The sequence below is a fragment of the Poeciliopsis prolifica genome, unplaced genomic scaffold, assembly GCF_027474105.1.
Source record: "Poeciliopsis prolifica strain line A6 unplaced genomic scaffold, Auburn_PproV2 SCAFFOLD061, whole genome shotgun sequence".
NCBI classification, from domain to species: Eukaryota; Metazoa; Chordata; class Actinopteri; order Cyprinodontiformes; family Poeciliidae; genus Poeciliopsis; species Poeciliopsis prolifica.
In genome coordinates this window covers 307,671-321,217 of record NW_026562436.1, presented here as the reverse complement: position 1 = coordinate 321,217, position 13,547 = coordinate 307,671, and the positions used below count along the sequence as shown (strand labels likewise).

General features: G+C 37.2%; 2 protein-coding genes across 2 annotated transcripts in view; both read left to right on the top strand.

Annotated features, from left to right (window-relative positions):
* Window positions 1-507: 507 nt before the first annotated feature.
* Window positions 508-11,901, top strand: dcp2 (decapping mRNA 2). Its single transcript, XM_055060674.1, has 11 exons — window positions 508-711; window positions 2,138-2,289; window positions 2,466-2,593; window positions 3,468-3,566; window positions 3,655-3,807; window positions 3,897-4,009; window positions 4,450-4,551; window positions 5,708-5,816; window positions 7,491-7,580; window positions 8,374-8,425; window positions 10,202-11,901. Exons 1-11 carry the CDS (start codon window positions 644-646, stop codon window positions 10,330-10,332), a joined length of 1,197 nt encoding a protein of 398 aa, XP_054916649.1. The 5' UTR covers window positions 508-643; the 3' UTR covers window positions 10,333-11,901.
* Window positions 11,902-12,897: 996 nt separating this feature from the next.
* Window positions 12,898-13,547, top strand: part of ythdc2 (YTH domain containing 2) — a 30,966-nt gene continuing 30,316 nt past the window's right edge. Inside the window, exon 1 of the mRNA XM_055060673.1 lies at window positions 12,898-12,982. The gene's annotated coding sequence lies outside the window, so the exon portion shown is untranslated. The remainder of the gene's footprint in view (window positions 12,983-13,547) is intronic.

Sequence of the window (13,547 nt, the reverse complement as noted above, 5' to 3'; positions counted from 1 at the left end):
GGAACCACCAGTAAACTTTCAGTTTGAGAGTTGTAGAACATATGGAACAATCAGATTTTGTATAATTTGAATATTGGGGCTTTATATTTAAGAAGAAAAAGTATGTGGAGTATTCTGTAGCTGACAGAGAATATGTTAAGAGAAGCTAAAACTAGTGAAATATTATATTTTATTCTCATCAGGACTCCAGCTGCTGTGTTTGAGATGTGCTGAAGGCTTTTGAACATTTTGTATTACGATTTACTGAAATTCAGCCTACAACCCTGTAATGTGTGGATTAATTTGTAACATTCAGGATAAACAGTTTCTTAAATGTACCTCAGTGAATAGAAAATTGAAAATTGTGGAGAAGAAATGTCCTATTCACTCCTACTGGATCTCCTAAGAAGCTTGTCATAACAAAGTTTTTTTTTAATATTCACCCATGGGGGGCAGTGAAGTCCACCAAACTTCCGGAAACCCAGAAGAAAACACTATTTAGGTTTGCGCATGCTCAGCAGCCTCTAGGAGAAGCAGTCTGTTTTCCTGGTGGGAGCATCGGAGCTCAGTGTCTTTAGTTTTTTGTTTGAGGGCAGAACTGTAACTACAGTAGGAATATAACCGAAAGATGTTTGTTACATAAGTACTCTGAGACAGAAGCGTGATGTTTTCAGCCAGCATGGAAACCAAAAGAGTGGAAATTCCCACCAGCGTACTAGACGATCTGTGCAGGTTGGAGACGGTTCACTGGCTCTTACTGTTTGCTACTCTAGTGCGGTCAAATGTTGTTACATGCTTTCCGTTTTGTATGGTGTGTTAGATTGGATTAATTTGCCCACTAAATCAGAGTGGGCATGTTTGCGTTCAGTGCGCAGCCATTATTGTTTCTGTCAGAAACTGCATGAAGTGCTGAGAACCACTGCTGGAGCCCGAAAGAAACTGCAAGGGTTTTCCTCCCCTCGGTTTCTGCATCCTCTGTTGAGTCCCCTTGACTTGCTCATTCAAACTGAGCCGGCGGGACAGGGCAGGGATTAAATAACATTCTCAACAGTAAAATTCCAAAGTGCGCTGCCGGACCTCAATGCTGCACAATCATTCAAGAAACAATGCCAATTTTTCTACAGAGTTTGGAAAATTAGAGTACGCAGAGAAAGTTAACGGAGTACTTCCATGTGACTCCATCCTCCTGTATTTACAATTCACTTCAGTTTATCAGTTTATCTGATAAAAGGCGGAAAAACAATTAAACTAAATAGTGTTGCAGTCCTTCAGTTGAACCAGGAGCCTCTTCTTTATCGCTGCCATCGAGCTTCTTCCTCCAAACTTCAGATAACTCAAATCTTCACTGAAATCCTCACAACTTCCTCCACGTAAATGTACTCATTCTAGTTGTTTACGATTTGCTGTACCCTGATTACTTTGTGTCCAGATGGCACTGGTTCTTTACTACAGACAAAAACAGAAATACTCTGGATTTACAATATTTTGTGATAAATATTTATTATTAATAGCTTTTGTATACACAGAATGAAAGTGCAGTAATTAAACTTTTAAATAATGTGAGTGTCTTTATTATGTCAGGGACACTTCAAGTCCTTGGCTCTGAAGCTGCGTAAGTGGCAGAACAAGATGGCCTCCACAACAGACTTCAGATCTGCAGCATTTAGCAGCACTGAAGGTCTAAAACTGCCAGACAAAGTATGGTTTCTGCAATCGGTGCAGCCCTAATTTCTATATTTAAAGAATTCCAGAAATTTCATCCATTTCAGTAAACATGTGATGACAATGGAGGAAACTGGCTCAGTATGGACAATTAAAATGACTCCTTAAGAACTGAAGCTTTTATATGCTTCTACATAATAAAGTTTCAGTGCCAGGAATATGAAGACATCTTTCCCAGCTGATGTCAACCACTGCTAATTGAGATGTTACATTATGATCCTGCTTGAAAGGAAGGCACATAAATAAACATAAACAAGTTTTTCATTTAAGATCTAGCGTCAGTATCTAAAGTGTGATCACAGGGATTGTTGAAATTTTGCAGAAGTCAAAAATGGTCTGAGGCTTCTGTTAGTTTGAATCTGGACAACAGTGGTATTTGATAATAAAAAATGCTTGGGAACCCTGATAGGATTTGTTTTTGTCTGTGTTTGTGTAGCCGGTTCATCCTCCACATCCCCAGCGAGGAGCGGGACAACGCTATTCGTGTGTGCTTTCAGATTGAACTGGCTCACTGGTTTTATCTGGACTTTTGCATTCAAAACACTCCAGGAGCACCTCAGTGTGGAATCAGAGACTTCGCCAAAGCTGATATCCTTTCATGTGGTGTCTGTTCAACCAGCTCTCAAGACATTTCTAGTCATTTTAGTACAACCTTTGTGCAGATGTGTTCTCTTGGCTCTTTTAGAGTTTGAAAAATTGCAGGACAAACCTAATGCAGGAAGTCCTCATGGCCATAGGTAATATTCTTCTTGACAACTGTAAACTTTTTCAGCATTGTCCATTTCTGCTGCCACATGGAGAGGATGTGCAGAAAGTTCTGGAGGAATGGAAGGAGTACAAGATGGGTGTACCCACATATGGAGCAATCATTCTAGATGAATCACTGGAGAATGTGAGTTTATGTTGAATGTAGATATAAATCACATCAAGAAGTTACTTTAGTTCGGCTGTTGTCAGTCTGTCATTTCTTACTTAATAGCTAAAAACATTGCAGGCTCACTTTAAAAAGCTTATCAATCAATTAAGTTTATTTGTATTGCACATTTCGGCAACAAGACATTTCAAAGTGCTTTATATCATAAAAACACAAAAATAGGTAGCATTCTCCTTGGCAGCTGTAAACGTTTGACTGTTTAATGATTCATTGATTATGTTTCAAAAGCAACTCTAAACAGGCAGGTTTTCAGTCTAAATTTAAAGGAACTCAGTATTTCAGCTGTTGTGCAGTTTTCTGGAAGTTTATTCCAGAAAACTGGAATAAACTGGTGCATAGAAGCTGAATGCTGCTTCTCCATGTTTGGCTTGGGCACAGTGGTACCTATGAACTGAATTAGTTTTATTTTTCTTTATTTTTAACTAGATAACATGGACATTAATGTGCTGAGCATAATACAAACTATCACCTTTCAAACTACAGTCACATTATTCTTGAAAAAAAAAACAGCAATAGAGATACTCAAATATTTAGGAAAAAACATTAAATAATGCAAAGCCTCATTGAAATAACGTACAAACTTTGCATAGTGAGATGAAGGGTAATGGCACTGAATTGAATAAATTGTCATTTCTGAATGAAATATTCTCCACATAGAATAAACCTGTTTATCAAACATTCTTATTTTCACTATTTAGCCCAAACAATGTATTGTTGTGCAATGATACAAATATGCTTAGATTAATTCATTGATTAAATCAATGGATTCAGCGTTTCTCATGGCCATGAAAGTGTGTGTGTGACATGTAACTATTACAGTTTTTCCTTTCAGGCGCTGCTTGTTCAGGGCTACCTGGCCAAGTCCGGCTGGGGATTCCCAAAGGGGAAAGTGAATGAGGATGAAGCTCCTCATGACTGTGCAGTACGTGAAGTGAGTCTTCCAGGTCTTGTTGGCTGAGTCAATGCAGTATAACTGTCTCTGATGTGTGCTTCAAGCAGAACATCTAACTGCTCTGCAGGTGCTGGAGGAGACAGGTTTTGATATCAAGAACCGCATCTGCAAAGACGTGTACATTGAGCAGAAGATAACTGATCAGTTGGTACGACTCTATATCATCCCAGGAGTATCCAAGGATACAAAGTTCAACCCCAAAACACGAAAAGAGATCAGGGTAGAGAAACTTTTCAACATTTGGAAGTGCTTGTATTCTGCTGTTAAGACATATTTCTTCCAAACAAATCTTGTTTTCTTTTCTTCCAGAACATTGAATGGTTTCCTATCGAGAAGCTACCCTGCCACAGGAATGATATGACCCCAAAGTCTAAACTGGGACTAGCGCCTAATCGGTTTTTCATGGCCATTCCATTCATCAGGTAGTAACAGTATATAAGTAGTTCTATTAATAGTTCAACATATAACAGGTTTTTAATTCAGAAATATGTTGGTGTACATGACAGCAGGAGTTGTTTGTCCACTTTTTTTCAAAATTTCAGTATCAAAGTTAAATGGCATGTGTTTTTCATTGTCTCTTGTGTTCTTTGGTCTGATATAATACAAGGAGATTTTTATACCCAGTTTGGGTTCAATAATTATTTATGCCGTAATCTTTAGAGTGCAACTATGACCACAAAGTTTTACTTTTTGAGAAAATGTCAAATGTCATTTGGATAGTAGTTATTCCTGATCTGATTGGCTGATAGTATTGATCGAGTTCAGACCTCCACAGGTCCATCACAGGCAGCCATATTCAGGTGTGTTTCCACCAGACAACTGTGTTCTGTTTTCTTGTTCATTGTTCTTTGCTCTTTTGCAGACCACTGCGTGAATGGATTAACAGACTCAAGGGAGAATCAGATAGTGATGAGGAGCTGGCAACCAACAGGATGACTCCATCCAAACCTTTAGACGGCATTCGGTAAAAATAAACCCCCACCTGTTCTTAGAATACTTAAAACTTACTATCACTAATAGTACTAATACTTAGTTTAGTGGTGTAAGCAGCATCAGGAACAGCCACTGGAAGGAAGGAGGACTGTCTGAGTAGCTTTGGCAGCTGTTTGCAGTTTGAATTGAATGCAGGCAGTGAACATTTGACTCCATCCCATCTCACGTTGAGACCTGCACACAGGTGGCACAGTGGGGTGTTTTATCTACCAAGCCGTATTGAACATAATGTGGAAGAGATGACAAGGCCAACTTTCCTAGTGCAAAGTGATGTGCATAGGTTGCTGTTGTTTTTTTCATAAAACTGTGAGGTTTTATGTTTTAGTTTTAGAAATATGTGTACACAAATATGAGTCTTTTACAGGCATATATGCTGTAAGCATACTTGCAGGTGTACTCATGCCCTTTGAGGTCTCAGTTTGATATAAAATGGACATTATAAATAAAATGTATTATTATCCTGACATCCACCAACTCCAGTGTTTGAGATATTTTCAAATGCGTCTTGTTTTTAACACACCTGAATCAGGCTGAATGGCCTCTTCTGCATGTTAATTCTGTTTCAAGATGCCTGCTACTTAGCCATTTATATAATACAGGTGTGTTGGAACAAGTATTAACCTAAGTGTTCTAGAATTTGAATTGGAGAACACTGTCCTACTGCGTTACTTTATAAGTCCTGACATATAAAGTAGTGAAGTAGCAGTGTTAACATTCTCTTTATCTCTCTCTGTTTGAATAGAAATGTCATATTTTTGTTCTTTTATTTCCACTAAGTACAGTTGTTAAAATATTATGTAATTCATATTCTAAATGTTCTATGTAATTTTAATCTTGTGCATATCCGTGATAAGGCAGTTTACAGCTCAAATGTTTAATTCTGAAAAAATATGTTGTCAGGATGTGGTCACATTCTCAGTGGTGACAAGAGCAACTTGTTAAATCTCAGTAAGTCTGTGAATCAATACAGGGGTTTGCATTGGATGATCGTCTGGTTTGCTGTTTTTGTGTTTTTCATGTTGGGTTAGATTAATGTAAGCATCTCGACCTGACCCATCCAGTCAGAACACATTCTTTCCTTCCTTTGTACCACCTTCCAAAAACTTTTTATTGTATTTCCATCTAAGGTCAAAAAGCCGAAACAATGCAGGCACTGATGTATATCCAGGAGAAGGGTGGACCAAACACAAGCAGCAGAGGACTCCGGGGCAGACAAACCAGAATGATCCCAACCAGGTCAGAGACACGCAGAGTACTATTCTATTGTTATAGAATATTCGCTCAAATCTACCCTGATGCTGTAGCACACATAAGCAAACACCAATCAGCCAGCACAGCAGTTACTTTGGAGATTTTTATTGTGGACTGATGGGATTGATTCTACTGTCTAGCCAAAGTTAAAGAGAGCAGTAGGGCAATAGGCTGGTTTGGTAGTGCAGGACTCTGCACCCATTGGCTCTTTAGACCCTACATTGTTTTCTAATGGCCAAAAATGTTCAAGACTTGATTACATATTCCAAAATGCAAATGTAATAGCAAATGCTAGCTTTAGGAGTTTTATGAGGCATTGTTTTTCAACATGTATAGCATAAAGAATTACACTAATAGAGTGAGGAATATTTTTCTTAAGCCAATTAATCATTTTTAGTAGCAAACTAAATGTTTTATTTTTTTCAAAAAAAATGTTGACTGGTACATTGAAAATAATGCATTCATTCCATTTGAGATTTTCCCATAAAACAAGTCTGCTGTTGCACATATTGTAAAACTAAGTTGTGGCTTGAAACAAATTTTATTTAGCTCCACCAGGGGCAAAAATGGCTCTCAGGGTTCGAGCCATTGCTGACTCTTCATAGTTGTGTTGAAACTGAGATATCTGAGACCAAACATCCAAGATTTGTTAGGCTTGAGTGAGCAGAACAGGCACTTAGGATGTGTTGCAACATGCCGTCTGTGTTGCTGTAACAAAGCAGCAGTTTTATGAATGTGAGTGCAACTAAAAAATCCCAAGGACAGGTTTCAAGTCCTTACAGCATCCCAAACTAAAGAAACTCATCAGAATGAGTTGAACACATCCAGTATCAGTTTGTGGTATTCTTGGAGATAAAGCAAGCTTACAAGCTTGAGAGCAACAGATTTGCTGGTGGCAGTATTATGATATGTGGGTGCTCTGCTGCCAGCTGGAGAAGACTTCAGAGAGGAAGTTAAAGCATACACACAAGTGGGTTTTACTAATGGCCAGTGTAACGAAGCATGTGGCCAAGCTAGTTACAAAGTGGCTTGGGAACACCATATGAAGTGTTTTGAAGTGGTCATTACAAAGCCCTGATCTCAGTCCCATAGAAAGTACTCAACTGAAAAGCTGGGAGTGAGCAAAGCAGTCTTCAGTCAGTTCCAACAAGCCAGTTCTTCCAAATATCAGGAAAATTATATTCAAACTTCTGACTTTGAAGAACGGTTTTAAAAGATTCTTCCTGACATTATTCTGGCTTTTAGCAAATAAAAACAATGTTTATTTCCAGACTGACATCAAACAAAAAACATTTAATCTGACTTTGTCTCAGGCAGTGTGGGGGGGAAAAAATTACAGCTTTACTGTTGATCTAACCAAACCCTTCAGTCCTAAATTGCATCACTGATAGAATATCAGTATTTAGTTGCTGTTCAGAAGGGTCTTATGTTTATAAAAACGATGTACCTTTCAGTCCTAATGTCATTAATATAAAATAAAAGTTAGCGAAGCTTAATAATATGTAATCAGTCAACTATGTTGTGTCTGACTTTATTGGTGACGCTTCTAAAGCTAAAAAATTATGGTGGTAAATTGTAAAGAATTAGTCCTTGTCCTGTCACAGCTTAAAACAGACCACAGCCACAATCTGCTGTTCAAGGTCTGTATTTTCTCTGCAGAAACTGGTTTTGAAAAGCACTGGCAAAAAAAGACAGGACTCTCCTTGTGTAAAGAGAGGAACCAGTGAAAATGGATCCAATAACCAGCAGGTTAGTAGTGGCACATTGAGTTAAGCTACATTCATACTGCAGTGATTCCGATTTTTAGTGAGATCAGAATTTTTTTGCATGTTCATTCATATTTCAAAATGTATATGACTTATACATGATCGCCTGTGTGAACTCTTAATGACCTGAAAGCGTCCTACACTTGCACAAGAGGGCTTGGTATCGTCACATGCAGAGAGGGTGCTTAGTGTTTTGCTAACTGCCATAAGAAAGAAGTGCTCAGTGTTTGCAGAAGTAAACACGGATGCTACTGGTGAAGCATATCATGCAATTTTAAAGTCCAATATCATACTATTATCTACTCATTATATATAATAAAAGCAATAAAGAGGTTTCAACTATGTACACAAGAAAATATATGAAAGTCGTAAGTCACATTTTAATGGTCCTGATTTTCTTGTTTCTCAAGACCTTGTATAGAGGTTCTTGTTTAGGAGAGACTCTGAAAATAAGGTGTTTTTTCTTGCTGGCTATAAGATTTTCTACTTCCAGTAGTATGTTGTCTAACATTCTGTCAGGACTTACAATGTTGAAACATCACTAGATAATAAGGAAAAGCTAGCAGTCCCTGGTGACACAGCAGGACTGCAGTGTCACCATACTGCCTCATCTGCTTCATACTGGTTTGCTTCTTATTTTCCAACATGTTGCATAGTTTTCAAAGAAATCAAATTTGAACATTCTTCTTTCTTTAATCAGTATACAAAGGTGGAACATGTATTGGTGGGCATGAAATGACTCCTATTTTACAAACCTTCCTTCATCTCTTTAACAGAAAGAAGACAAACGGCCTCAGCCCAGACGACTTCAAGATATGTTTGAGAGAGGTAGGCTGCATAAAGACTAAAGCCCCATTCAGATCATATTTTGTTGACATGTGCAGCTTGTGCCTCTGGACCCCATCCAGGTCCTCAGGAATCACTGGCTTACATGTTTTGGATAAGACTAAAAGAGTCCATTATGGACAGGGGGGTCATACTATGATCTGGGTGGGCTTTATGATACCTTAATTTAATGTGTCAAAGTCCAGTCCTCGAGACCTACTGGTCTGCAATGTGAAGATGCATCCCAGCACACCTGGACCAAATGAATAGCTCGTTACCAGGCCTCTTCCTACATCTAGACAGAACTAGATGTAGGAAGAGGCCTGGGTCAGTAAGTATTGAGTATTGTGTCAGTGCTTGACTAGAACCAAGTGAAGAATGTTGGGACTCCATTTTTTGGAATTACTTCATCAATGCAGCATGACCTGGAGGCTTTGAGCCAGTGATTCTGCTTAGGTGTTCAGGTAGCTCAGGTTGCTTTGATAGCTACCTTCATGTCATCTGCATTATTTCTCATCTTCCTTGTGACATTGTAAAACTGTAGATTCCCATTTGCTGGCCAGTCAAGAACAATATCATCATGCTCAATGAAGCAGCTTCATACCCGCCCATTTCAGTTTGGGCGGGTATGAAGTCCTTCTGGAAAATAAAATCAGCTTCTCCATAAAGCCTGTCAGCAGAAGGAAGCATGAAGTACTCTTGATATTTTCTGGCAGACTGCTGAACTGACTTGGGACTTTAGAAACTGGACCAACATTAGCAGACCAGGAGAACTGAGAAAACTTCACACTGAACTTCAAGCAACATGTATTCTGTGCCTCTCCACTTCTCCTCCAAACTCTGAGATGTTGATTTCCAGATGAAGTATAACCTTTACTTTGACCTGGAAAGAGAATGTTGGAAACCTACTCATTCAAATTTGCAGAATTAAACCTTAAAGTCATAATATTGGTTTTCATACTTTTGGTAACCAGATGCCACTGTGACTTTGCTGAAAACTCCTTCAGTGACACATTTTTTCAATACAAGCTACATTTGTAGTTCAGTGCTCTGCAGACGAGGGAGTTAAATTATTCCATTCATTCACGTGTGAGCACAGATGTCTCCAAACGTTGCAGGATAATAACCTTCAGGACTGGACCTGGGCACCTCGCCTCACAATTGAATACAGCAAAATTCTCCACATTTGTTTATCTGCTACTGAAAAAGCCCAAAACTTAAGCTGCCTCAGTTCAGTATGAATAATATCTATTGTCCCAGTGCTGATCTGGAAACATCTTAACATTTACAGGGTTTTCATCTCTTTTATTAGAGCACTGTTGTCCAAACTTGGTCCTCAATGGCTGCTGATGAGAGCAGTCATAACAAATCTTGCTGGATGATAAATTGTGTGTTAAATAATAATATTGTTACTTTGAGACCACTTTCAAATAATATTTTAATAATTGCATAATAATGTAAGTTCTCAATCTCAAAGACCAATAAACTTTAATTTTAAAAAGTGGAAGATATTTAAAATACTTTCAAGATGAATCCTGATTAGTCTTAATGCTGAAGTCTAATGCCAATGAGCATTAATCTAATGTTTATTAATGCTGCACAATGTGACCACTAGAAGAAAACTTGTCAGTTGGTCATATGAACAAGTTGAAATAAAATGACTTAGTGGTGAAACAATGAGATGGGTTATATTTACTAGCTATTTCAGTTAGAAAATTATAGTGTTGTTTTTATGGTTTGAGATATTAAATAATAAAAAAATCTCTTTTGTTTTTATAGACATGGCCACAGGCAGTTCCAGTTGCCATTTATCACCTGGAGACAAAGACTTTCAGCACTTGATTTCCTCCAAGGCTTTCCTGAATTTCAAATTTGACAGAGACGCCATCATGAAATGTTTTGATTACTGATATTCATCAAACTCTACATTCAGTGACTTTTAATCTTCATGGACAAGGATGTTTCTGAACAAGCTCTTTCCCTTTTTGTTGTCCTTGTGAGCCCACATATCCATCTGAAGTTTGTCCATATTTCTCTAACCATGTAGAAAAGTGTTTCATCTTGCCTGCCTTTACTGTCCAACTGTTCTCACGTCAGTTCATAATGTAGCAGTTCTTTCATCAAGCTGGACTTCACATACTTTTCACATTACTGCTCCAAGTTATGTCCACAGGAGACTGCACCCAATAGAGGGCAACTGTTCAAGATAGTAAATGTTCAGTAGAGCTAAAATATTTCTCATTTTGAAAACTTTCAGATTTTAGGCCTAATATTTTGGGGAAGTGCTAAATGTAAAACGATGTGAAAAGAAATGATAGCATATTAAATTTGGCTGTTGAATCACTATCAGTATTACTTGACATCTGGATTTTTAGATTTTATTAAAGAAGGTACATTTAATTCTGGAGTTTGTAGTTTTATAGTTTTGTTAACCTGCTTTACATCTGCCAGAGAACTTCTAGTTTGTTTTTTACTAAGCACTGTTTTGCTTCATGTATTTGCGTTTTCAGACACTCCCACTGTGTTCTAACCAGAAACCAGAATTTTTCAGACACCTTTCTCACAGTGAATGACATAAATTTAAACTACAAACTGTTGAATATGTTCTGAAACGCTTTTCTGAACCTATTTGTCCTTAATTGTCCACTTGTTTTGCCATATTTTTTCTGGGGATTGGGCTTGGCTTTTAACAGTATTCTCTGAAATTAAAATTTTATTTTAGGGACTTATAATATGTGTTTAATTTTGAAAAATAAGCTGACTGTGCATTTGGAGTTTTGCAAACAGAATGCTACTGAATCCATGGAGCTTCTCTTGTTTAAAACAGAAACAAATTACTAAATTAAGATTGAAAAATATGAGTTTCAAAATAATAAAAATAATACAAAATAAAAAAAATTAAAGAAAACCTGATATTGTAAGTTTAGTTTCATCCATTGTGTTTCAGGAAGGAAGTTCATAATTTAACTGTAGTACATTACTACTTTTTGTGTAATGTCCACTAATATTTGAAAAAAATAATGTTTTAAAAATCACATTTAATATTTCAGGAAAATATAAGAAACACAGTTCTCTGTCGAGTTTCTTTTCTTCGATATGTCTCACTCCTGTTTGTTGTGATTTACAAGTTTTGTATGATCAAAGTGATCCTGTACTGCTTTAAAAACTAGACGTTTCCAATCATGTTGTTCATGACGCACAATTTATCTTGTTAAGCTGGCACAAGTTGATTTCTGTAGGAGAAAATAGTGATATATGAAACAATGCTTTCGTTACAAAAAACCTAATGTTGAGATTTATTTCTACGTGACTTTATATTCTGAGCAAGTGCTGTGTTCGTACCATGAGTGATTCTTTTACGAGACTTAGAATGATTAAGCTGTTTGTAATAGATTTTACCCATGTTATCTCAAGTGCACTTGGTTTAAACTGTTTTTATTTCTGAATGGTGAATTTAATAAAAGTGCTTTTCAAAGAAACTGCTTGAGGATTTAGCTTTGCTTTAAATCTCTAAATAGGTATGAACTCTTATCTGTTTCTGAGAATATACATGTTTCACGGAATAGACCACCTTCTGGTTCCTTATAAACAAGTTATTTGGACTATATTCTATAATTCATCTGCACTTCTTTTATTTTGCCTCAGAAAAAGTGTATGTATATTTGTCAACAGATTTGATCCTTTTGATCCTGCTTAGTCCCATTTTTTTTTTCTTTTTTTGCTCTGGAACCATCAATGCTGCTAATGTGGCTTAAAGTTTGGCTAGGGCAGGAGAGAAGGATGCTGAGCTTTTATTCTTGAACTCAACTTGATGTTCATTTCATTGTTCAGATTTCCGTGCATGTGATCCTCTTCATTCTTCTTCATCCCTAACCACACATTAGATTATTGACTGCTGATTTATATAACCAAGAGAGTTGAGAAAAAATTAAAAGTTAACCATTTTGTTAACTTCGGTAGTTACGATGCTGACGCAGTTATAGTGTGATCGAAATGCTTAAAAATGTTGAAATAGTCCATTATTGAAGTTTTATAAATCACAAACTTGGTTTTAAATAGTTTCCTACTAATTGAGAATAATTTAATCCAGAAGAGTTTAAGTTTTGTTTTTTTATTAGCGTAGATGAAAAATGCTGGAAGTAGTGCAAAATTAGGTGAAATCGCCCTTTAGCCATTTCCCGAATTGAAGCTGCAATCGAAAACCAACTTCAGCTTTGTCCCAAAAAGGAAAGAGTAGAGGAAAGGCAGTCAAAAGGCCAAGCTGTTCTTTGGGAAAGGGACATGAACTCAGTGGGAAGGCCGGCATCCCAGTTTAACCGATGTCGGAAACAATATAGGAGCAAGTTATTTTGAATTTGTCCTGGTGCACTGACTCATATTAGGGTAGCGGTGGATGATGCCGCTGCTCTCGTCATCAGCTCATGAGTCTTTTATTCTGAAGGGTTCAGAACGGATGCGTAGTCGCCTATATTTTACTGGCCGGACACTAAGCTAACCTGGTGTGAAGTAGTGGCAACAAACCGGCAGAAGTTAGGAGGTTCACTGACGTTTAACTGCAAGGTACGTCCACCCAAACACCAAATAGGAGGCTGGTCTCTCAATAAGAAAAAATTTAAATAGCTTTTAAACGTCTTCAGTCCTCGGTTAAACGTACAGTTAGCTAATTTTAAATCACGTTTCTCTCACACCTGACGCTAGCTTGTTTAGTTTTAGGTTTCGGTACCTAAAACTAAACGAACTGTATCTAATTTATTTACTTTGGATCTACATTATTAGCTTTTTTCTTCTTTTGCTCTTTCCTTTGGTTTGTTATTTTGTTTGTATTTCTTTTTAATTCCTGTAAAGCACTTTGTATTGCCTTGTTGCTGAAAATGTGCTATATAAATAAAATTACACTTACCTTTACCTTTGTACTACTGGCAAGGCTCTATTACAGAATTTTTTTTCTTCCGAGAAGAAAAACAGTGAATGCAAGTTAAAGTTTAAACCTTCCTGCCACTTCAATATGGATGGAAGGTTTAAACAAACTTTCATTGAGAACAGAAGACATTAAATACAGCGGTATTTAATATGATGTTTCCAGAAAATTCTATCATCTATTATAACCGCTATAAATTTAATTTGA

Bases quoted from the DNA above. Each gene is read 5' to 3' on its own strand.
- dcp2 (XM_055060674.1), top strand. From the start codon at position 644: ATGTTTTCAGCCAGCATGGAAACCAAAAGAGTGGAAATTCCCACCAGC. The intron at 4,010-4,449 runs GTAGTAACAGTA...GCTCTTTTGCAG, and splicing joins ATGGCCATTCCATTCATCAG to ACCACTGCGTGAATGGATTA. The intron at 5,817-7,490 runs GTCAGAGACACG...TTTTCTCTGCAG, and splicing joins ACCAGAATGATCCCAACCAG to AAACTGGTTTTGAAAAGCAC.